Raw genomic sequence first — 22534 nt, forward strand, 5'->3', positions numbered from 1 at the left:
TCCTTCTACAGAAAATCTGATTTTAATGGAACCACAGTAATTAAACTCAAGTCTTAGATTTGCAGAATGGAGGAAATACAATTATTTCAGAGTTTATAGTAAGACCACTGTAAAGCTGAGACACAGAGCTACAAATATACCATTACCAATAACTCTCCTGCAAGAATGTCCCGGACAGGCTTTACTAAAGTTTGCCAAAATCTCCAAGACTTTTCAGAGAAAGGCATTGAAAAAGGGCCAACAATTGCTAAGAAAAGCAGTGATCTTAGGCTAGCAATGTGCAATTTCCTTTTTGCCATTTGTAAATGTAGAAATGTATGTGAGCCAACAACTCTTGCTTTCCAAAGAAGATTCATCTGGATAATCTGACAGCTGGTTACAGGTGTTACTTCACAATACTTTATTTAAGCCAACTTCGCTGGAACATTTTGCCCAAATGTTCCAATCAATCATCTAAAATGTCTAAAATAATTTTTAAAATTAGCAACTGAAGTTTTCTAAGAAGACACACGAAAGCTCAGCCAGTTTATTGTGCTTTTCATCCTGTTTAGGTTATCCCTTTAGTTTAGAGATACAGCACCTTAATATCTGCATGGTATTAAATATATTTATCAAGAAAAGCAGTGAAGAAATTTGCACTGTTCCTGCCTGTAAGAAGCAAAGTAATTTCTGATTATATCCTTCAGAATAAACAACACCACTGATTTTGGAAAGGCACTGTCAAAACTGACAGACTAAAATTCAGCATCAACAGCATGTGCAGCTGAGAAAGGTGCTCCTTGAAATATGGGAGATAAAAGGTAGATCTTAAAAGTGAAACAAATGTTTATGTTGCATTAAAGGTAAAGTAGTTTTAGAAAAAGCCTTTAAGGGATTTTTGGGTCTTGGGATCTCTTTGAGGTACAAACTATTTTATTAGCTAGTTTTTATAAGCAATCAGTTTGCTGCCATTAGTCATGAACACTGTGCTTTTCACTAGATCAGTTTGAATGGAGAAAATAAATGCAATTAAAAGCAGTATTATTTTTTAATTCCCTTGCTGATGTTGTTAGCTGGGTATGGAGCTACCATGAAGGCAACATCTGCCCTCCCAAGCTCACTGTGCAGCACTGCGTAGGCTGCCTGGTGACTGAAGGGGTGACACAGGGAAAGGGATGCAAAACCATCTCAATCCTGCCCACAGAGCAGAATTACCCACGCCTGACTCAGGTGGTGGGTCATGTGTCTGCTATGAATCCTGCAGAAAACCACCAAATTCCACCAAAGGTAAGGAAATTGCTTTGGGAAAGAAGATGGTTTTGCAGTTAGGTGCTGCCTGATTGGACACCCTCAGCCTTTCTGGAAAAGAAATTGTTCCAGGCACCAAGGGAAGGCAGAGTCAAAGGGTAGCAAAGACACAGGACTGTGTAGGCCTGAAAATGAACAACTGCACTGGTTTTTGATCAACATACACATCTTTGGTCCTCCTGCCAGCCTTGGTGGTACCTCTGAGGGGGTGAACTCTTCACACGCTCCAGTGAACCACTCAGTGGGTTCACAGTGAGAAGTTCCTTCTGTTTAACACAAAGCCACAAGCAGAGACACAAAGCTGTTACATAAGACAGCTGCAAGACTGTGGTTCTTTATCTTGTTCTACTGTTTTCTAGGTCTGCACAGTTATTTATCCACAGGTACTTGCAGGGCAACGAACACATGTATTTAGACACCCTAATTATGGAAACTTTATGTCCAGCAGCAGCTGAAAAACATTTTGCTTAGCTTTTAATAAGGCAAACATACAGATTTCACTGTGCCACCTCATCCACTCCAAGTCTGTCTAATACTAGCCTGATTTTCTGGGAAGTGTGTGATAAGCAAGGTACCAGTGCAACCACCATGAATCAATATCAAGCTTACCCTCCACAAAAAAAGTATGACTGTGTAGATGTAGACATCAGAGGGGATTGATATTTGCAAAGCAAGTTGTAGCAAAGAATTAATAAGATGGCAAAGAAATATAGAAATGAGGTATCAATTAGCCTAATGGTTGGAGTGGGCAAACTGGTCAAGCCATACTCATACTAAATTTCTTCTTCTGACTCATGATCCCGTTCAGATGTTTTCAGTAAACCCATTTCCATGGACTGGGACTGTTTAACCTTCGAGCGAACTGCCCTGGAAACAACAACAAAAAAGGTTGTCAATGGTAGCTCAAAGGCTCATCTGACCTTTTTTGACATGCTAAAAACCTGTTTAACTCTTCTCATCAGTGAGTTAGGATGATTCATTCTATGATTCTATGGTTAGGAAGTACTGCCATTAATGATACCACCTGACTGTACAGCTTGTAAGCTCTTGTTCCTATGAACCAGAGTGCTGTAAAAAACCTCAGTGTACCTTCCAGAAGGTTCAGTGTTGTGCAGGCACAAGACCAATCGCTGTGTTCACTTGGGAAGGGACCACAAAGCTGTGAGAAAGAGAGGGTCTGGCCAAACTACCCTTGGAGGGGAACTCTGCCAGCGTGCCATGATCAGCCTCCCCTGAGGCCTCGTCTGATGCTGCAGCAGCCACTGGTCCCAGCATCAGAAGGGATGTGAGATTGCTGCCACCTTCTCAGGAGCTGCCATTCTTTACACAGCAAACCAGTTACCCAGCCTTGAGTGCTGGTGCCTTTCAAACTGAGATACAAAAAGAACTGGCACCTCAGTGCAAAACAAGACTGGAAGAGCTAGGTATTTAACATGATTAAATAGGGCTATTAGGATGGTTGGGATCAAGCAAGGAGCGAGAAGCATGCTTAGGTCACTGCGGGCAAAGGCTTGGTAAGGTCCTGTGGGCAGGAGGTGATCACATTCTGTGATCTGATGGCAGAGGCATTTTTACAGCCAGATTAACACCACAGATGGAATTTTGTTAGAATTAGCACTGAGCAGAGAGGAAAAGGGCTAACTTTAGACACTAGGGGATGAAAATGGCTAGTGAAAAAGAAATTTCTAGCAAGGAATTCTGTGTAATAGTCTTCAAAGTAAAGTCATGAAGCCTGCTCACCAAGCCACTTAAAATTAGCAGAGATGAGCAGTGGGAGACAAGATTCAGCAGGTAAAAAGAATCTCCTACTTCTGACTTTATATGCACTTACAAATGTGGAAGACTATTTGAGCTCATTTTATGTGAGAAGTATTATGCTATCAGAGCTGTATTTATGGATGTTTTTCCCCTTTCTACTAAAGCAATGTCATTTGCTTTTCATTGATTACTAATAACAATTTTTATTTTACCTTGCAAGACAATTAATTACTTCATAGAAACCTTTTCATTTGTCAGTGAAACTTTTCTAAAATAAAGCTCCTCCGAGACTAAATAGACAAGTCACCAAAGTTTTAGTGTTTCAAGTAACTTACCAGCTGACAATTGTGTAATTCACTGCAAGTATAAGAAAAGCAAAGGCGTAATGCCAGCAATAGCACATAGTCAGGAACATCATGTTAGTATGATCCGTCTGATTCCACTCTGGGCTCCCATTTGGAGGATAAAGCACAAAACCAATCTATAATAAGATAAAAGATACTCAGTAGATGTCATTTGATGTGCACCCTTATGCCATATCATGTTTTATGCTACCCATCACAAGGCAGACATTTAATTCTCTTATGGTGTTGCTTATTTCTGTGTATATTATAAAAAGCTATTTTTGCAGTCACTCTCAGGTGTGATGGATCACTTTACTCAACTCTGTGCAGAAATACCTTTGAAGATGCAGAGCCAGTCCCAGAGACCCACTGCTCTCGCCCAGAGAATGTAGGCGCCTGCCCAACAACCCAGCCCTGCAACAATCACAACTGTGCACTCTAAGGAGAGGGGCTGGTGCTCAGCCCTGTGTGCTCTGAACTAAAAGTGCCATTTGCACTGCCTTGCTTCTTCCCAGCAGCATCTGGGAATGCATTATGTGGCTGGGAGGATGAATAATCAATGAATAAATAAAGGGGAGCCACAAATCTATTTCTTCTGGGCCATCCTAGGGAAAGGTCAGAAATGGCACAAAAATGAAGCTTCCTTATCCAAGACTGTGAGTTCATGTGAAATACATAGCTGATTTATTTATTCAGAGCTGGGAAAGATCAAATTCATATTTGTGCATAAGATGGGAAAACCATTAATCCTGTGGCTACACAGAGTTTGCATGACAAGCACCAACCCTCTGTACTGCTTAATACTCTTCAAAGTCACCACTCAGCAGTTTAGCTGAGAATTTAGAAACTGGGAAGAGGAGAGGAAGAAGGAGGGGAGTGCATTTTGCATTTCCATGCAGAGAATTCAATGAATGAGGGTGTTGATGATGCAGAAAGAAAGTCCCTTTACCTTTTACAAATTTCCCCTGCTGCAGCCAGTGTGTGGATTTCAGTCACACAGATGGTTGAAGTCTGATGCGGGTGTGAAAAAAGCCACACCTCAATTTCTTCTATTTTTAGTACTTCAATTTCTTACTTTGAAACAAAACCCACATTGTCTCTAGAGCTAAAGAAATAATCTGTTCTAAAATTAGACTAGGCAGAAAACAATGAATAAACGGTTGCATCTATTCCTCCTATGTAAAGTTTCTGAAATCACCAACAGAAAGTTTACAGACAAGAAAATAAAACAGCAAGTGCTGCAGCACCACATTCTTGAGTTCACTTATAGAAAAATACAGCCAATTCCAAGGTCTGTCTTCATGCCAGAGCAAGCATTTAAATATTTGATTTGGTGCTGAGTGTCCAGTTCTCCTAAGAAACAGCAAACGTTTTTATTCATCATGTCTGGCCAGCATAGAAAAAAGGGAAGCCAGTCTAGACATGCTGGAAAGAAAAATCACTGGAATGACCTCAATTCTCCACTATAAGATGAAACACACATCAGCACTAGTGCTCCTATTTCTGTTACAAACTCACAGCAACTCCTTAAATCTCTCTCTTGTTCTGACAGCAGAGAAAAGGCTGCTATCAAATATCTCTTATTGGATAGACTCGCAAGTAAGTGAAGGCATAGAAGCTACATTTTGGAGAGTCCTTTTGGGAGCCACATCCCTCAAATATCAAAGTTTTGGCTGCTCGGTTCCCAGAGCACTAGAAAAGCAGGAGGCTTTATATCACCCAGCCTCCTAATGAGAATCTGTAGCTTAAGTACCTTTTGAACCTGGCAATGCCAATGAGGCCTTTGCCTCACCCACCTGTCCAGTACTACACTGGGCATCAAAGAGCTCACTGCTCCAGCAGCTGGCAGAGGAGACTCTCTGTAAAGAACAACATATATTTCCATGCTCTAAAAACACTGCCATTTGGCTGGTGAATTTGGAACAGGATGTTACAGGGATCAGAGAGAATGGTCAATGACTGTAGTAATGGAGAGCTCAAGAAAAACACCTCAGCTTTTCTATTGATTCAAATAAAAGGCACTTGAAGGAAAATGGCTGCTGCTTCTTCTTCTGTAAAATGGATATGAGAGATACTTTTATCTCCTTAATGGAACATTGAGAGTGCATTGTTTTCTATAAGTCTTTTGAGGTCTGTGTTTAAAAGGTATTTATATCACCTGCGAAACATCTGCAAAGGGTTAAATGACTCATTTTGGTGAGGAAGAAGTTACAAGGGCAGAAAAGTGACCTACCTGCCAGAACCAGCTGCCTTGTAATATGCAGAGGCTTGTACGGAGCATCTCTAGCACAATACTGCCACGGAAGAAAACTTCCAGAAATATGCAGGCAGCAGCTCCAAAGATAGCAAATAGCAGTAACTGATGAACATGAACATCCAGCATGGTTCTCCCATGGAGATGGTAGCAGAAGAGAAAACCTGGAATAAATTGTGATCAGTTTAAGATTTTTATTCTTCCCTTTCAATTTCCCTGCATTTGCTTTTAGAAAACAGCAAAGCATTTCTGGCATTTCTCTTTATGCCAGGATCACCTTCACTCACGCTGGCTTTAGCTAACTAGTTGTGTACCGTGGCAGTACCTAAATCAAACATATGCCCAAGCTACTTACCCAAAACAGGCTTTTGCTGCTATTTTCATAACATTTCTGTTGCTGTCTGAGGCAGTTAGGAAAGCACAGATTCACCTCTATCAGATTCACCTCTACGATGCATGCTCATGACCTGGGCTGCAGATAAAGCCTCAGCAGTGTAAGGAGGGCTAAGACTGATCTTTGTTTGATTCAGTTTCATGGAGTGAAACAACCAGCTCCCATAGGGTCAGTTTCTAATCTGAGATTCCCAGACCAATGATCAATCCCCATCTGCAGGATTCATGTGCATTCCTGCAAGGAGAGCTAAACTGACCTTCAATAAAGACTGCTAAGGAAAGCATCATCCTGTCCATGGCCGCTGGCAGCGCGTTGGTCCCATGCGCCACGATGTCCACCAGCCCTGAAATGCCATAGAAGAGGTACATGGTGGCATGTTGCCAGTTCATCAAGTGATCCCAGTGCTTCTTCTCATAGTTGTACAGCTTCAGATGAGGTCCATCAGGAACAAACTGCTCAGCCACCATTCCTGTGCACGAAACAAGAAGAAAAACCATTTGGTCTGGTACTTAAGGTATAAATTGATGCCAAGTTTTCACACAAACAATAGTGGCAGCAATATATCCCCATGCAGCATAATGCCAGTAAATTTGAGGTTTTAGCATCACATAATCTGGAGAGTGAAGAGCCAGAGGAAATCAGGCTTCAGCTCCACTCCTGGTGGAACTATCTGCATCTTGCAGTTTCCAGCAGTGAAAATGAAAACAGCTATTCTGTGCTGCTTTTTCTTCTTTTAAACAATTGCTATTGTAGTAGTCCTCTTACCAAATTTTTCAGCTGCCTTTCCCAATGGTTCTGACATGAGCATAGCACACACTAAAGTCTCCAAAAGAAAGATTTACCATTTTAGTGCCCTGCCAATGCAGGATGACAGAGTTCAGACTCATAATTCAAAGGGGGATTTTTCCTCTAAAGCCATAAAAGGAAACCCCTTCACCGTGCAGGGTTATTAAAAGTCCCATGGGAATGTACACCAAAGTAGTATTTGAATCACTGCTTCACTCTCTCCCTTACCTTGGCCCCTCAGTGTCTTGCTAACTAGCTGAGGTACACCAGCAAAGGAAAACTGCTTTAAAATGCTTTATATGATCACTGAAGTTTGGGGAGGGTTTAAAAGTTGTTATGCTTTTAAAACACTAAAGCTAATTATTTTGTTTATGAAGCATAGGCCAGCATCCTGCTGTATAAGTACATCTGCTCTTGAACAAATGCAGTGTTGTTCCACCTTTATTTCCAGTTTTCCTAACATGGAAACAGCAGGTTTTACTTCCAATGCTTTTACTGCCTGTCTTAGCCAAATGTTTGTCCATACTTTTGATTGGAATTGGAATTTCTGTATGTTAAAGTAATAGCTTGTTGTTTCAAAGTGAAAATAAAACCAGTAGATTAATGTTTTAGCTGCCAAACTACCTCTAGACACAGACTGGGGGATTTATAGGAAAGATGTCCACAGTCATGCCTCAAAATGAATGCTATTATTTAGATTTTTATCATTTTTTAAGGCATATAAAAATATATACTGTAGACACAACATCCCTTCAGTGCTGATATATCTTAACAGAGAGGAAGGAAAAGCAAGAAATAGACTGTCACAGCCTGCTCCTTGATTAGAAATGAGGCAGCTCTGAGCATCTAAATGAGAGCAGACAAATAGAATCTAAAAGTGTAAAAATGCTTAAAATTTAGATACTTTTCAACTTGAGCTGCAGGTGCTGAGCTCCCCAGATCCCCTGTTGTTGAGTTTACTTACCCTCTACAGGTAAATTGCTACCATACAGCCTGCTGGGATGTAAACAAGAACTAAACACTTCCAGTCAGCTCTCAAAACCATCCCTGTGAGTTTGTACCCAGGCCTGGACACAACAGAAGGACAAACAGCTCCCCCATGCCCCATCACAACAGTCCTGCAGCAGTAAGATCTGGAGTTTAGTCTTTCTTTGTGAATATTTTCACTTTTAACTGACATTAATCAAAAAATCATCTGCATCATTTACATATTTTATCAATAAATCAGTGGAGGCTTCCAACATCTGAGATGGTTGGGTTCAAAATAGAAAAGCAACACCTTCACAGTCTGGTGCTCCCAGTGTGCAAATGAGAGCCCCTTGCATAAATATCTTATCTCCCTCCCTGAACAGAGAACAGTACATGAACACTGACATGTGTGGTCAAGTGGTCAAGAGTGGTCAGGAGATTTCACAGAAGCTCCAGAAGAATGCTACAGATGGAAACCACGTTACAGCCACAGCTGTGTAATTAACAGCAGTAGCCCCACCACTTCTCAGTGGTTAAAGGGCAAAATAGCAAAACACAAGGAGACTCATTTTATCAGAGAACAAAATTTGAAGAATAAAGTGTTAGAAAGTACGCCTGCCCTTAGTCCACCTCACTTACCAATGAGGGCAAAGATAGCTTTGACAATGCCCTCAACAAACTCCAGGCGCTGGAATCCTGCCCTGGAGCCAAGGTAGCAAGTGCTCTTGTTTTTTCGACAGGCGTACTTCAGTGGATACTTCACTGACCACCATAAACCAAAAAGAAGGAAAAAGCTTCCAGGGAGGGCATGCCCTTTGAAATTGCCCATGGTTTTCTGCTAGGCAATACCTGAAAGAGAAACAAACACAGACCAATTATGGGAATAGTGGGAGAATTTTGTGGGTTATAATTTTAAAGTATCTCCTTGCATAGATCAAACAGGTGCCACTGAATAAAGTACTCACATTTAATTTAAAAATAAATTGTGCACTTGTCTCACCAGGCTGTTCAAAACACCCAGCCAGTCTCCCCAGTTTCATAGCTTTGCAAAAGCATAATCAGACCCAAGTGCAGAGCAGCTGACCTGAAATGCAGAGCTGGCAGGCGGCAGGGTAAGAGAAGGAAAAGCCATAGCACACTACGTCTTAGCTAGCAAACCAGAGAACCTGAATAGCCACTATTTGGTGCTTTCACCTTTAGAGAGGGTTTTATATTCTCTTCCTCTACAAAGGGAAACCAAGACAACACCTGGCTGAGGGAAAAATGAATTGCATACCCATCGGATGGGTAAATATGCACTAGTAAATTACATTTTGTGTTTCAATCCAGGTGTTTCATTATGATTTACAAATATCAAGTAATTCTCATTATTTGATGGGTGAATTATGCACCCACAACTAGATATATATTAACAAGTACATCAAGTGAGCGGAGTGACAAGTTTATTAGTTGGTCAGGATTATAAAGTCATTTAAAAGCAGTGCCATTCATAATCCTAGTAATTCTGGTCATCATCCCAACATTTAGGATAGTTTACTTTGAGCCAGTGGCCTCTTCATTAAAATGACAGATCTAACATTAAATTGGGAATTTTTCTTTAAGATATTATAAACTGAGTTGTTGTGTCTCATGCCCCAAAGGCATACAAAGTCTCTGCACAGACAGCAATCAAGAATAACAACTTTAGAAGGATTGGCAGTCTGCACTTTCTGTTATTATTGCTGCCGACTTAAAAGTTCAATTGCCACACTGTACTGGAGCCATCTGGCTATGAATGGAGCATGGAAGCTCTGGTATATTTTTCTTTTTCACGAGTATTTCCTATGGTCAGCTCTGCATAAGGAGTATTAAACTGCGGCTTCTGGGCCGTGGAGTACTTGCAGCTGGTTCACGTAAGGCTGTCTACTCACGTAGTGTGAGCCCTCTCCCGTTTCTGGAGGCTAAACTCTGCTGAAAGCTTTTTTTTTTTTTTTTTTTTTTTTTAAGAAGAGAAACTTTTCCGCACGCACAGGTCCTGGAGTTCTCCTAAGACTGTTCCAACTGCATGAGGAGAGGTGACCTCTATAGCCACAAAGGAGAAGGAAAGAAAATACGACTGTCCATGCTTAGCATGAGTCTGGCCTTTAAACAGGAGTTAAACAGGATGCTGAAGAGGGTCCTGCAGCCCTGCCTGACCCCTCCTCTTCCAGAGCTGAGCTCTCCCACTCTAATTGGCTGCTGTGTGGGAGAGGTGAGCTTTAAAAGCTTTCCCTGGACAATACCCTGCTTAGCTAATTTCTAGGGAAGCACTGGGGAAGTACAAGAGCAGAGAAATGTGTTGCTGGTTGCCCAAGCAAGGCCATTTCTGGATGCGTCCCTGCAGGTGTTGCCAGATCTGGCATCTGCATATGGAAGCTGGCAAGGAGACTGTGCAGAGATGGGTGCACCAAGCTCGGGGAAGCAGCACCTGCCAGCCATGGGGCAGCCAAAGGGGGCATGAGGGATGTGTTTATGAACAGAACATAAAGGACCCCCTCTTGGGATTTCTGCTGTGTGGGGAAGGGATCCTGCTGCTGAGGGTCCAAGGGCTGGGAGAGCCTTTCTCTGCCTCCTCTGCCTCCCCCATCACCCTTAAAGTTCCGCTGGGTTGATGCCTGTGTGTTTTATTTGCAGGTGGGCAGCAGCCCTCAGCACAGTGAGGCTCTCACTAGTGAGGTTTGGGGAGCTGAGCCCCATAGGTGGGACCCAGCCCCTGCTATCTCACTGGCGAGGTTCTTCATTTTGGGACACCTAGAGTTCAAAGAGTCTGACCTGCCTGCACATCACTGCCAGTACTCACTGCACAGCTCTGCCTCAGTAAAGGGCAGACTAACAGCTTTAGAAAGCCTTCTAAACTTTGCTTTAACCTTTAAAATACTTCTTTTGCCTTTCAAACCTTAATTTCTGGGTGTTTTTAACATGCTGGCCTGAAAGGCATTGATCTCTTTTCAGACATGTTGGTTTTTTCCTTTCTTTGACTCAAAGGGAGAGGGGAGGAGTGGGGACTGGCCTTTCCTCACCATGTCTGCTCTCACTGAACACCATTCATTGGAAAGACTTTATTCATTATTCATTATTATTCACCACAGGTATAAAGCAGTCCAAATGGAACAATTTACCCTCTATTGCACATCAAAGCAAAACAATGGATTACAAAGGTAAATTAAACCTATGAAAAACCTTCCTTTAGGAGAGTACAGCTGCAGTAGGAGTGAAATGAAGAACAGTGTTGACGTCATTTGTAGTGCACAGTATACAAAACTTCAAAAGTAATTCTCAATCTGTGAATTCACACCTGGGTTACCTAGATCTTTAAACACTGAAGGATCTTTCTGCACTAAATCTTAGCAAGTTATCAAGAATTTTTTTTTTTGCCTATTGCCTATTTGCCTTTTGTTTATTGCCTATTGCCAAAAAACTATTTTTTTGCCTTTCAAAACAAGCAAAAAGAAGAAAAGACCGATACAGCAGCTAATGTTCCACATCCAATATAAACAAAATAGAACTAGAAAAATTGCTTTTTTGCTGGAAGAAATACAATCACATATTATTAACGTAAGAGAGTGTAAACTTCAGATTAAGTTCATCCAAAGGTGTTGGGGATTATTTGTAGGATTTCTCTAGAAAGAGACACATCAGATCTGCCAGCCAGCTGTTGTGGCAGACCTTTGGAATGCTGCATGTCGACACAGTTGCTTTCAGAAAGGAGTTGTACAACTTATCCTTTAAAGTCTTAGTAAACTTGAAAACATCATGACAGGCCTTGCCTTATACTGATTAAACTTCCCAATTCATGAGTTTTCTCTTTTCAGGCCAGAGATATCGTTTTGGTTAGTCTAGAAATCACCTGCCAACACCCACAGTTTTGATGTGATTGAGAAGTCTTGTCTGCAAATAAACTGGGGGATATTGCACAATTTGGGGACTTAGTATGAAACGGAGGCTGTGGCGAAGCTAAGCAGAGACTCCTCAGTAGGAAAGTCACTGTGGGGTCAGAAGGCAGACCTGGGAGGTGGGGGGCAGGGGAAAGGAAAGGAGAACAGTACAGCAGGCTGCTGCCTTTCCATGTGGCACTTTGGCATCCCCCTGTGCAGACCAGGACAAAGCAACTCCTACCAGCACTTCTGCGCAGCTTGAGAGTCAGACAGTTTTGGTACAGCAGGTGCTATTTATTGGATAAAGATGGCATCAGTGTGTTATGACAATACTTGATAAATAGGAGGGCTTATTTTTACAGAGCCTTATCAGTCTATATCTGCAACATCAGACTGATGATGCAGGATGTGCAAATCCAAGAGTCTCTTTTTTACCCTCAGTGATTTCAGGGCCAAGGGTGTTAGCAGAGCCACTGCCACATTCTCAGCACCAAACCTTCCTTGCTGCCCACAGCCCTTCCTAGAGTTCATCATCTTAGATTGGATATCAGGAGAAATTCCTTCACTGAAAGAATTGTTAAGCCACTCTCCAGGGAAGTGGTGGGATCATCATCCCTGGAGGTATTTAAAAGACATGGAGATGTGACCCCTGGGATGTGGTTCAGTGGAGGACTTGGCAGTGCTGTGTTAACAATTGGACTCGATGTTCTGAGAGGTTTTTTCCTACCTAAACAATTCTGTGATTCTGTGGTCTGCCAGAGTTGTAGGCTGAGAAAATCCTGAGGTTGCCCCACAGCCGGGTGCCGAGAGGCCTGGCCCCAAAGCCACCCAGTCACACCAGATCCCACATGCACTCCTTTAGCTGGTGACCTGCTTCACAACTTCAGCCCCTCTCCAAATCCTTCTCCTAACCCTGCCAGGCAAAGCCAATGGTGCTGATGCCTACAAAAGGCACACACACAGCTGGCATCACCTGGCCACAGCCCTCCCCATGGATGACAGGATTGGCTTTCCATCAAATGTACATCCTTGACCATTGCGGATCCAATCGTCGCTGTTACCCACTGTGTGCACCCCCAGGATTCCTGCAGGATCACTCACTCCTCATGTCTCTGCCCTGAAGTCTCACCACCCAGAATCCTTCCACCACCCCCAGCAAGCAGCCACGGAGCCACAGCAGCCAGGGCACCAGCAAATTCTGAACTCTGGCAAAGCAAATTTTGGAGTCAAGCCGGGGGAAGGTCCCCTTCTGCCAGCCAGCACTGGCCACTCCGAGGAGCATGTCCAGGAATCGGACAAAGCACACGTTCCAGCCCAGGTTCAGGCTTTTCACAAGAAGTGCCCCTTGAAACGCTGCTCTCAGGAGAGTGTGGGGCACGCCAGGACAGGAGGCTGCTGCTGTCACAGTTGGACAGCCATGGGCTTCAATTGCCTCAATCACACTCCCCCAGGACTCCCATCCTGGCACCCCTGCTCAAGTGTCTCTGGTCACAGGGGAACTGGAGAAAAAGGTAATTAGGCGTAATTATGGCAATAAACTCAATTGTTGAGGTAGTTTACAAATTTTAAGTACCAGTCAACGTTTCTGCAGCTGATTGGAATGACAAACAAGAATAATCTACAGCTACCTGTGAATGTGAGATGCGTTTTTTTTTAATGTGAGAATTCCAAGCATAGTTTTTCTTGCAATGACCACAGAAAGCCCTGTATGATTAAGGTTTTTCTAGCAATTAGAAAGCTGCATTGTATTGCAAAAGTGTTTTACATCCAAACTTTGCCAAACCAATATAGGCTGTTCACAGCTGCCAAAAAATTCCCTATGTAGCCCTAATGCTTTGTGTACCTGGGTTGTTCATCCCTCTGTGCAGACTGCATCTTGCTCCTTGGGGTCAGAAGGGAATATGGGATTCCACTGAAGAAGGAGGTTTCCAAGCGAGCACTCAAGAAAAGGTGTGCATTTTTGTGGCTTTTAAGACCTGCCTTTTTAGCCTGAAAATTATCTCACACCAACAGAAGCATGAAAGGCAGGCAGGAAGTAAACTCATATGGTTGGTTTAAATATCTTCTGATGTTTTTGGGAAGGATGTTTCATAACATTTACCAGTTTGATTTCTGATCTCCACTTTTGTGGGGACTAAGGAAAGACTTGCAAGTGATATGGAGAAATATACCACGTGGTTACTCAGAAGGCTTCTCAACTGCTTCTGGAAGAGCTAGGTTAGTTTCCCTTTTATCCCCTTCAAAAGACAAGCAGGGGTTTAGGCAGCGCAACCTGTATGGGACAGGGACATGAGCAGCAGCTGACGCAGAGCCCGCCCTGCAGCAGGCAGCTTCTCTCCCCTGCACATTCTCCTGCCACAGCAGTATGCCCTGCAATTTCCTGTGTTTGTCAAGCCCTGGGGGATGCTACAGAGGGCTGTTGAACAGAAATGTGGATTTCTTTTCCAGAAATGACACAAGTTATAAAGCCACAAACTCTCTCTGCTGCAATGCTTCCATTTCTGCTACACAGCAATATGACAGCAAAGGTTAAGACCAAAGATTAAACATTAGCAATTTTTTCTTCCATATGCTAGATTAGAAAACAGTGATGTGGAGTTTATAATATCTGATGGGAAATGTTTATTTTTCTGTAACTGCTGAGGGAATGCATTGTGATATCGGTTAGAATGATGCACCCAGATAAGAGGAGGAAATAACAATTGTAGGCATTTTCTAATCAGTGCATAAGCTGTGATCATACAGCTTTTACAAAAAATGGAAACCAGCAAAGCTGAAATGCATGTAAGACAAAGAAAATCACAGATAAGTTTAATTCAGTCCCAAAGTTTCCTACTTGCAGCTAAAGATCTATTCATGAGGCAAGTGCCTTTTGTCCTGCAGCCATTATGTTGTAAACACCACAGACAGCCAGGCTGATCTGAAAAACTCTCTGCTCCAAGTACTTTGTTCACTAAAGGCAGTCCTGATTTCATGTCATGACCGAAAGCATTTCAGCAATTACAGCTCCATGTTTCCAGATGAGATCACTGCTCTGGTGTTAAGGAAATATTCAGCTGGCACCTACAGCTGCTTTAGAATTAGACTGGGGCTAAGTACTGTGTGTGCTAGTGAAAGCAGGACACAAGACTACTTGAAATGCTAAAAAGTGACGGGACAGCCTTGGTATTTTTGGCTTGGGGGTGTGGGAGATAAAAATTTTCAGGTAAAGAAAAGAAAAGAAATGTCATAAATATGCGTCTCCAAAGTCTGTAGGAGAAGAATTCAAGCCTTGAGAGAATCTTCAGACTTAGAAGACAGGGATGAAAGCCAAAAATCCCAGAGGTAAAGACCAGAAATCTATTATCTGCTGGCCCTAGAAAGGAGGGACTCCAGGACACAATCTCCCACAGTGCTGAATTTGGGCCCACAACTTATACCGCTCTATTTTTTTTCAGTGGCTTGCATCTGTCAGAATCTTCCTTCCCAGATACTTGTCCTTGTCAGTCCTCTGAGTGCTCCTCGCTGTGTTTGTCATCTCCCATGACCCTCAGCTTTCTGGCTCTTTCCCTGTTCTCTGTGCATCTGCTGGCTCTGTCTGCTCCCATAGATGAGCAGGCTATCTCCAGGGGTTATCCAGGGACAACAAGTACTACATAATAATCTTACCATTGGCTCCTGATATCTGAGCAGCTGCTAGTCTGGGGATATGAAATTTTTGGTCTTCAGGACTGCCAAATTGGAGCCTTTTTCAGAGCACCACAAGTTCAAGAAACTTAAAACCACCAAAAATAAGCCTTGTAAGTGCATGGCACATGTAAGAGTCATTTTTTCCTATGAAAGATTCACAGTTCCTCTATTGGCCATAAACCCTGGTATTTCCTAGCACTGCCTGAAGTAAGGGGTAAAATAGCACAGGTATGTGAGTAAACTGTTGCAGGTGTAACAGTGCTACCTCCGGTGGGACCGTGTTTGGCTCCAGCCCCCAGCTCCAGCCTCCAGCCCTCAGTGGGGTGCCTCCTGTGGGGTGACCCTCCATCTGTCCCCCATGCAGAGCAGCAGTTTCCTTCCCCACAGACGGTCACAGCAGACTGCTGCCCTCCAGCTGAGGTGCTGCTGCTGCAGGCTCCGCCCAGCCTGGCAGACTGGAGCAGGTTTTTGTTTGCATGTGGCAGAGGCAGAGTGCTGTCCGAGAGAAGGCGTAAGGAAGGATATGCTGTGACATCCCACTGCTGTGCTCTGGGAGCTCTTCACCAACATCTGAGACCACCTCCCCTTTCCAGTCCGCCCAGAGCTGGGCTTAGCTGGAGCTCTTACTGCATCCCGATTTTAACCTGTTGTGCTGGCTAGTGAAATTCCTGTATGCGCTCACTCTCCTTTGAAAGTCAATTCCTTTCATCCCAGAATCATAAAAACATGAAATCACAGAATGTTTAGTGCTGGTAGGGACCTCTGCAGGTCATCTAGTCCAATCCCCCTGTTAAAGCAGGTTTATCTACAGCAGATTGCACAGGATTGCATCCAGACAGTTCTTGAATATCTCCAGTGAGGGAGACTCCACAGCCTCTCTGGGTAGCCTGTTCAGTGCACGGTCACCTGCACAGTAAAGAAGTTCTTCCTCCTGTTCAGGCGGAACTTCCTGTGTTTCAGTTTGTGCTCATTGTTCCTTGTCCTGCCACCAGGCACCACTGGAAAGTTTCTGGCACCATCCTCTTGACACCAGCCCTTAAGATACCTGTATGCATTGATGAGGTCCCCTCTCAGTTGTCTCTTTTCCAGGCTAAACAGGCCCAGCTCCCTCAGCTGTTCCACAGAAGAGAGATGCTGCAGTCTCCTAATCTTTCTTGTAGCCCTCTGCTGGATCCTCTTCAGTAATTCTTGGTCTTCCTTGAACTCGAGAGCCCAGAATTGGACACAGCACCCCAGATGGAGCCTCACCAGGGGAGAGTGGTGGAGGCTGATTAGTTGTGATCTTTAAAACAGTCAGTCACTTCAATGAATAACCTCTGCAGGACCCTGGCTATGCCTGAAGTTCCATGGTCCAGCAGAGGTCACACTGCCACTAGCAAGATTGCTCCATGGATATGCCACAAAAAACAGTTCTGTAGGGTGCAATCTCTGGCTCCTCTTTGTCTTTCCAGTTGTGTTCACTTTCATGTTCTCTGCTTCCTAGGAGAGAAAAAGCTTCCTAGGCTAGGAAAATGTCAAGAGTGCAAAAGTTTGATGTATCAGCTGATGATTTAGAGATCAGAGCCCTGCTCTGGAGAGGAAATGAAATAAAATACGGTTTGGTTTCTGTTGGCATCCTTTTTATAGACCTCTTCCTACAGCATCTTGACAATACAATTGGAGTTTCAGTGGAATGATCTCATAAAACAACAGAGCCTACAGGACCACTAGACTATGGAAAATATTTGTAAAAAATATTTGTAATAAATACTAATGACCACTTGGGCTGTGAAAGATCCTGCATTTGGCACTTACAAAGCTCTTTACAGACTCTTAGAAGTTACTGCGATTGTTATCTATGTCTCCAAACACTTCTTGAAGACAAGAAAACACAAACCAAAAAAAAAGAGGGAGTCTGCTGAGAAGACCTAATGTTTGAGTGGTCTTAAATGGATATTTTCCACCAGCAAGGAGGCCATATCTGAAAGAGAGCTCTGTGTTTTGAGGAGGACAGGTCACAGAATCACAGAACCAATTAGCTTGGAAAGCACCTCTCAGATCATTGAGTCCAGCCTTTGGTCACCACCCAGTCAGCTACACCACGACATTGAGTGCCACGTCCAGCCAGTCCTTAAACACCCCCTGGGAGAGTGACTTCACCACCTCCCTGGGCAGTCCAATCCAATGTCTAATCACCCTTTCTGTGAAGAAATTCTTCCTAATGTCCAACCGAAACCTCTCCAGGCAGAGTTTACTGTCGCTGCTCGCTTGGGAGAAGAGGCTGACCCTCACCTGGCTGCAACCTCCTTTCAGGTAGTTGTAGAGGAGGTGTGAAGGCATGAAGGTGTGAAGGCATGAAGGTGTGAAGCACAGGGCTTGCTGACCTCAATATGACTTACAATTCTTTGGTTGCAAAGGTTGCTCCCTTACTATAACTACTGGTGACTGTACAGAAAAGGCATTAGAATTTCTCTTCATTATGTACAGTACTGGATATTGGGGTGACTGAAGCCCTTGAATGAGAAAGTGGATTACAAAGAAGACCCTGTTTTAAAGAATCACCAAACACTAACAAAATATGGTAAGCAGAAGTGTCATCTGTGCTGAGAGCATTAGTAAGCTTTCACCTTAGGGACAGTCTCAAGTTGACAAAAATGGGAAGGGAGCTCCTATCAACAAATGCTAGGTCATTATTAAGTCGTCGATGGTTTTCATAGGAAGGACTCATTTTTCTTACTGAAAAATTACAAATACACTCAGTTTGCTAATGTGATGCTCATAACAGCTCAAACTAGGGCCGAAAGCAGATGAGACTTGTCAGACCTGAGCTTCTCCTGTCCCCTGCAAGGGAGAAGGCTGGAAACACAGGCACACGTGTCCAGAATATTGGTTTCTGCTGTGACACTGTGCTGCATTTTGCTGTCTCATCCCAGAGAGACCCAGCCACTTGTTCTTGAATCTCTGCTTTCTGAAGTTATTCCATTAAGTGATTCGTAACTGAGAGGGACCAATCTGGTTTTTATTTATGCCTCAACGTATGTTATTCCTGTAAGAGCTGTACATGTGCTAGCAGCCCTGTCCCGGGGAGGCTTTGCCTGGCAGCCAACCAGGGCAGAGAAAACCTCCACAACCGGGCTGTAAGTGAGCCCCTGCACTGGCCGGTGAGGGAAATGCCCGGATGCCCAGGAAATCAGGCTGGGAGAGAAGCCTTAGCACATAAAAGCAGCTAACTGCAGTACAACGGAAGCCATTTGCTTTTGGGGTTTTTTGGAGGGAGTGAGGGCTCAACTGTAGGGCCAGCTCGGGCTCCCCCCTTTCGTTTTTTTCTTCCCTGTGGTCCTGTTTCCCTGCCCATGCCTGCTTCGCCCTGCTTCTCCGTCTCCGTGAGCCAGCTCGTTGCCACGAGGACCCCGTGCGCCGCGACCGCCGCCGCCGTGCTCCCCGCATTGCCCGTGGCAATGAGCCCGGACCACCAGCCCGCAGCACCCAACTTGCAGCCACCGCACCCCGACTCCGAGAGACCGCAGCTGCTCCAGGAGCATGCCTGTAAGCGCAGCAGGCGGATCCCTGCCGACGGAAGGGACACGCTGCGGCAGGCGGATCCCTGCCGACGGAAGGGACACGCTGCGGCAGGCGGATCCCTGCCGATCGAAGGGACACGCTGCGGCAGGCGGATCCCTGCCGACGGAAGGGACACGCTGCGGCAGGCGGATCCCTGCCGACGGAAGGGACACGCTGCGGCAGGCGGATCCCTGCCGATCGAAGGGACACGCTGCGGCAGGCGGATCCCTGCCGACGGAAGGGACACGCTGCCTGCGGCTGTTTGGAAATCGCGCCCAGCCCGCCACGGGAGCTACGCAGGCGCACTGCGGCTCACAGCGCACACGCTTTGTCTGCTGAGCTGACGCCGACGAAGCGCTCAGAATTCCTGTGGTAACGCTGTCCCTGTCTTCTATTTCTTTCTGTTTATCTCTCTTTTCCCTCCCTACTCTCTTTTCTATCCCCCTTCGGTAGGAACATTTACCCTTTCCTATCAATAGACGGTTCTCAGATACAATATTGCCGTGTTTGCGCTTTATTTTCGTCCGAGGAATCTATCAAAAAGAATCCTCCCCGACTCCCTCTTTTATAGTGGAACAGGACAATAACCTTATGATAGAATTATAGAATAGTTTGGGTTGGAAGGAACCTTCCCACCTCTCTGGGCAACCTGTGCCAGTGTCTCACCATCCTCCTCACAAAAAATACCTTTCTTATATCTAAGCTAAATAGACCTTCTTTTAGTTTAAAACCATTACCCCTTGTCCTATCAACAAGTCGTTCTAAAACATCTGTCCCCATCTTCAGCCACCCCATCTGTCTGTGCAGTACAGTTAGGTAGTGTGAACCCTCACTGCAAATAAAGTAATTCAAAATAAATGTTTTAATCTTGAGGATTTGGAGATTGTAAACAATTATATGAGTGCTTGGGGCTTACAGCATTGTGGGGTGACAAGAAAAAAAATACATAAAAAGCTTTCTTATCAGTAATTTCCACAAAGCTGCACAACAGAGCAGGTGGGGTTTGCATCTATAGCTTTGCCTTGGCTAACTCGCCTTTGTACCTTGAAGTTTTCTCTTTCTTTGTCTGTTGATCTCAGGGTTCCTGATAATACTGCTTCTCCAAGGGGGGCCAAATGCACTGCCTCTACCAGCTATAGCTTAGGGGAAATACTATCAACAGCAGAAAGCTGTGTGGATCAAAAACAAAGAGCAACACTAATGAATAAGTGGGAGTGTTGGCAAGGTAGTGTGTAACATTGATGCTAGCTGGGAGAAATGGCTGGCTGACCTAGCCCAGCTAGAAAAAACAAAATGCTTGAGAGAAGCAGGTATAGTTCCATTTTACAGGACCACCTCATACTCATTAAATTGGAATCAACTTGTGCTAATACAACATTAGCAGAAACTGAGGAGTCCTCTATGATACAAAGCTACAGCAGCAGCAGCTTCAGTTCCTGCAACCCCTCCAACAACACAATTGACAGAGGGAGCAGACCCAACAGGGGGCTGTATCCTCTTCCAAAACCACTGGCCTTACATATGCTGCACAATTAGTCTTAGAAATATCTCAAGTGCTAGGTCATGTGGAACAAGAGTTTTAGGAGTGTTGCTCAGATAGCATTAAAGTGTTATAGCAGGCCCTGATTTAGGCATAAATTGACTAAAAGAGACTTAAGTCTCTATTTTACCTTCTGGAGCAAAAAGCAGTGCCAGGACCCAAGATTTGGCTCATGTTTCACGATGGAGCAGGACTGCCCCAGTAGAGAGACACTCCATTAAAAACAAGGGTATTTCAAAACCAATGTCAAATTAATTGTAATTCCTGGGTTTAGGAGCTTGTCTTGCTCGTGGCTTGGAAGAGACTGTCAAAATTACTGCTACTGCCAACTGCAAGTGAACATGAGGGTGTTTGGTCACAAGTAAGGAAAAGAGTTAGGAGCCAGTTGACAAGAGTTTCAATACTGAGGAGTCTTGGTTCATGTACCTCTTTAGACAGGAAACAAGGAGCCCATTTTTGTGCTGCTGCACTGGCCATCTGCAGTACTGACTCAAATGATCTTTCCAGGCAGATTTGTGTGCAAGAAGAGAGTAAACAGCAGTTTGCCTAAACACAGGCATAATTATTCCAGCCACTCCTCAAGGTTCATTTGAGTTTTCTTCTCCAGCAGTTATTTCTACCCACAGTCTCCACAACCAAGAGAAATGTTTGGTTTGCCCAGCTCCATTTGTAAAGAAAAAAATACAGAAAAAGCCACATAAGCAACCCTGAAAAGCAGCAAAAGACATCTGAGCAAACTTCTGAAAGGTAACTCCAGAGTCGATGAATTTGAATCTAATATGGATATTGAAAACATTTCTTTTACGAAGTACTTACAGTGACTTAGAGTACAACTTATGCTGTAATTTAACGAGTTCCACAGAAACAGCAATATAAGGTGATGCAAAGAGAGTTATACATAGTGGAGAAATCACAAGTCCAAAGTATGCAAATGCATGGTAATCATCAAACACTTGGTTTAAAAATGAAAAAGCAGAAATACTTTGGTCTTAAGTACTTCAGTTCCCAAAATGTTCAGAAAGCCCTTTATCAAAAAGATAATAATTTTTTGATACCGTGTCAAGTATTAAGTGTTATTAGGAGAGTAGAATATGATTTATTGCTGGAAAATTGAAACAAAATGGAACATATGCAGGGATGGAACGTGTTTTTCTGAGGGTTATTCTGTTTTGAAATAAAATAAGGAGGCCAAGATTTTAGGGTTTCTCTCATATAGTAAGAAGTCATGGCTACATTTAAATTCTTTTAATTTTGCCTGCAAATTCAAGTTTGGATGTATATCTCCATTTGACACATCCAAGAGGGAGGGAGAGGAAAAAGATCACTTAATAAACTTAGAACTAAGCCGAACACTTATTCAGCCCCTTTGTTCAGCGATCCAGAACCTCGGCGGCAAAACCTCTTGCACATGGGGTAAAACGCTCCGGATGCCTGCAGGGGCCACGCTCGCATTGGAACACCAGCAACCTTCGCGAAAGCGAGTGCTCATTTAAAAGTCCCGACCTCACTTTTACCTCAGAAGTGCCCCCCGTGGATCGAGTCAAGGCAAACATGGAGCAGTTGTCCTTTCACCCGGCAATATCCGACATCCCCCCGCCCTGCCCCGCCGCGCCCGTCCTGCCTTCACCCCGGCCCTTCCCGCAGCCGGGGCTCTGGGGCGCCGGGCTGCCCTTACCTGTGCCGCGCCCTCCCTCGCAGTCTCTTCTCCGCCTTCCTTCCCCCTCCTCCGGGGGTCTCGCTGCCGGCCCGGGCAGCACCGGGGGCCGGACCCTCCAGCTGCGGCCGCCGGGGGATGTGCCGCGGCTGCTCCAGATGTTTGCGGCGCGGCCGCCCAGATGTTCCCCTGGCGGCCCCGCGGGGGGCGGGCGTTCTCCACCCCGCCTGGCCGGGAAGGACCCAGAGCAGAGCCAGAGGAAAGGGGCTTGGGGAAAGCGAGGCTTCCGCGGGATCCGACGCTGCCCGCCCCCTCTCCTGCCCTGCTTTCCAGGAAAGGCGAACGAGAGCGCGCAGGGCTGGCGCGGGGCTGGCGGCCGGGGCAGCGGCTCCCAGTAGCCCAAGCAGGCGAGGAAAAGTAGAAAAAGTAGAGAAACTTTCAAACAT

General features: G+C 44.6%; 1 protein-coding gene across 1 annotated transcript; it reads right to left on the bottom strand.

The window, feature by feature from the left end:
- Positions 1–1517: 1517 nt before the first annotated feature.
- On the bottom strand, positions 1518–22217 carry TMEM45A (transmembrane protein 45A). Its single transcript, XM_082278473.1, has 6 exons — positions 22110–22217; positions 8432–8641; positions 6294–6506; positions 5623–5807; positions 3381–3526; positions 1518–2154 (listed from the first exon to the last, which is right to left on the bottom strand). The coding sequence occupies exons 2-6, from the start codon at positions 8619–8621 to the stop codon at positions 2061–2063; spliced, it is 828 nt and encodes a 275-aa protein (XP_082134599.1). The 5' UTR covers positions 8622–8641; positions 22110–22217; the 3' UTR covers positions 1518–2060.
- Positions 22218–22534: the final 317 nt, after the last annotated feature.

This window comes from Coloeus monedula, assembly GCF_965178545.1.
Source record: "Coloeus monedula genome assembly, chromosome: 3".
Lineage (NCBI taxonomy): Eukaryota > Metazoa > Chordata > Aves > Passeriformes > Corvidae > Coloeus > Coloeus monedula.

Coding starts and splice junctions, on each gene's coding strand:
- TMEM45A (XM_082278473.1), bottom strand. CDS start 8,621: ATGGGCAATTTCAAAGGGCATGCCCTCCCTGGAAGCTTTTTCCTTCTT. Junction 5,808..6,293: donor CTTAGCAGTCTTTATTGAAG/GTCAGTTTAGCT, acceptor AATTTATTCCAG/GTTTTCTCTTCTGCTACCAT. Junction 2,155..3,380: donor AATTACACAATTGTCAGCTG/GTAAGTTACTTG, acceptor TGTTGTTTCCAG/GGCAGTTCGCTCGAAGGTTA.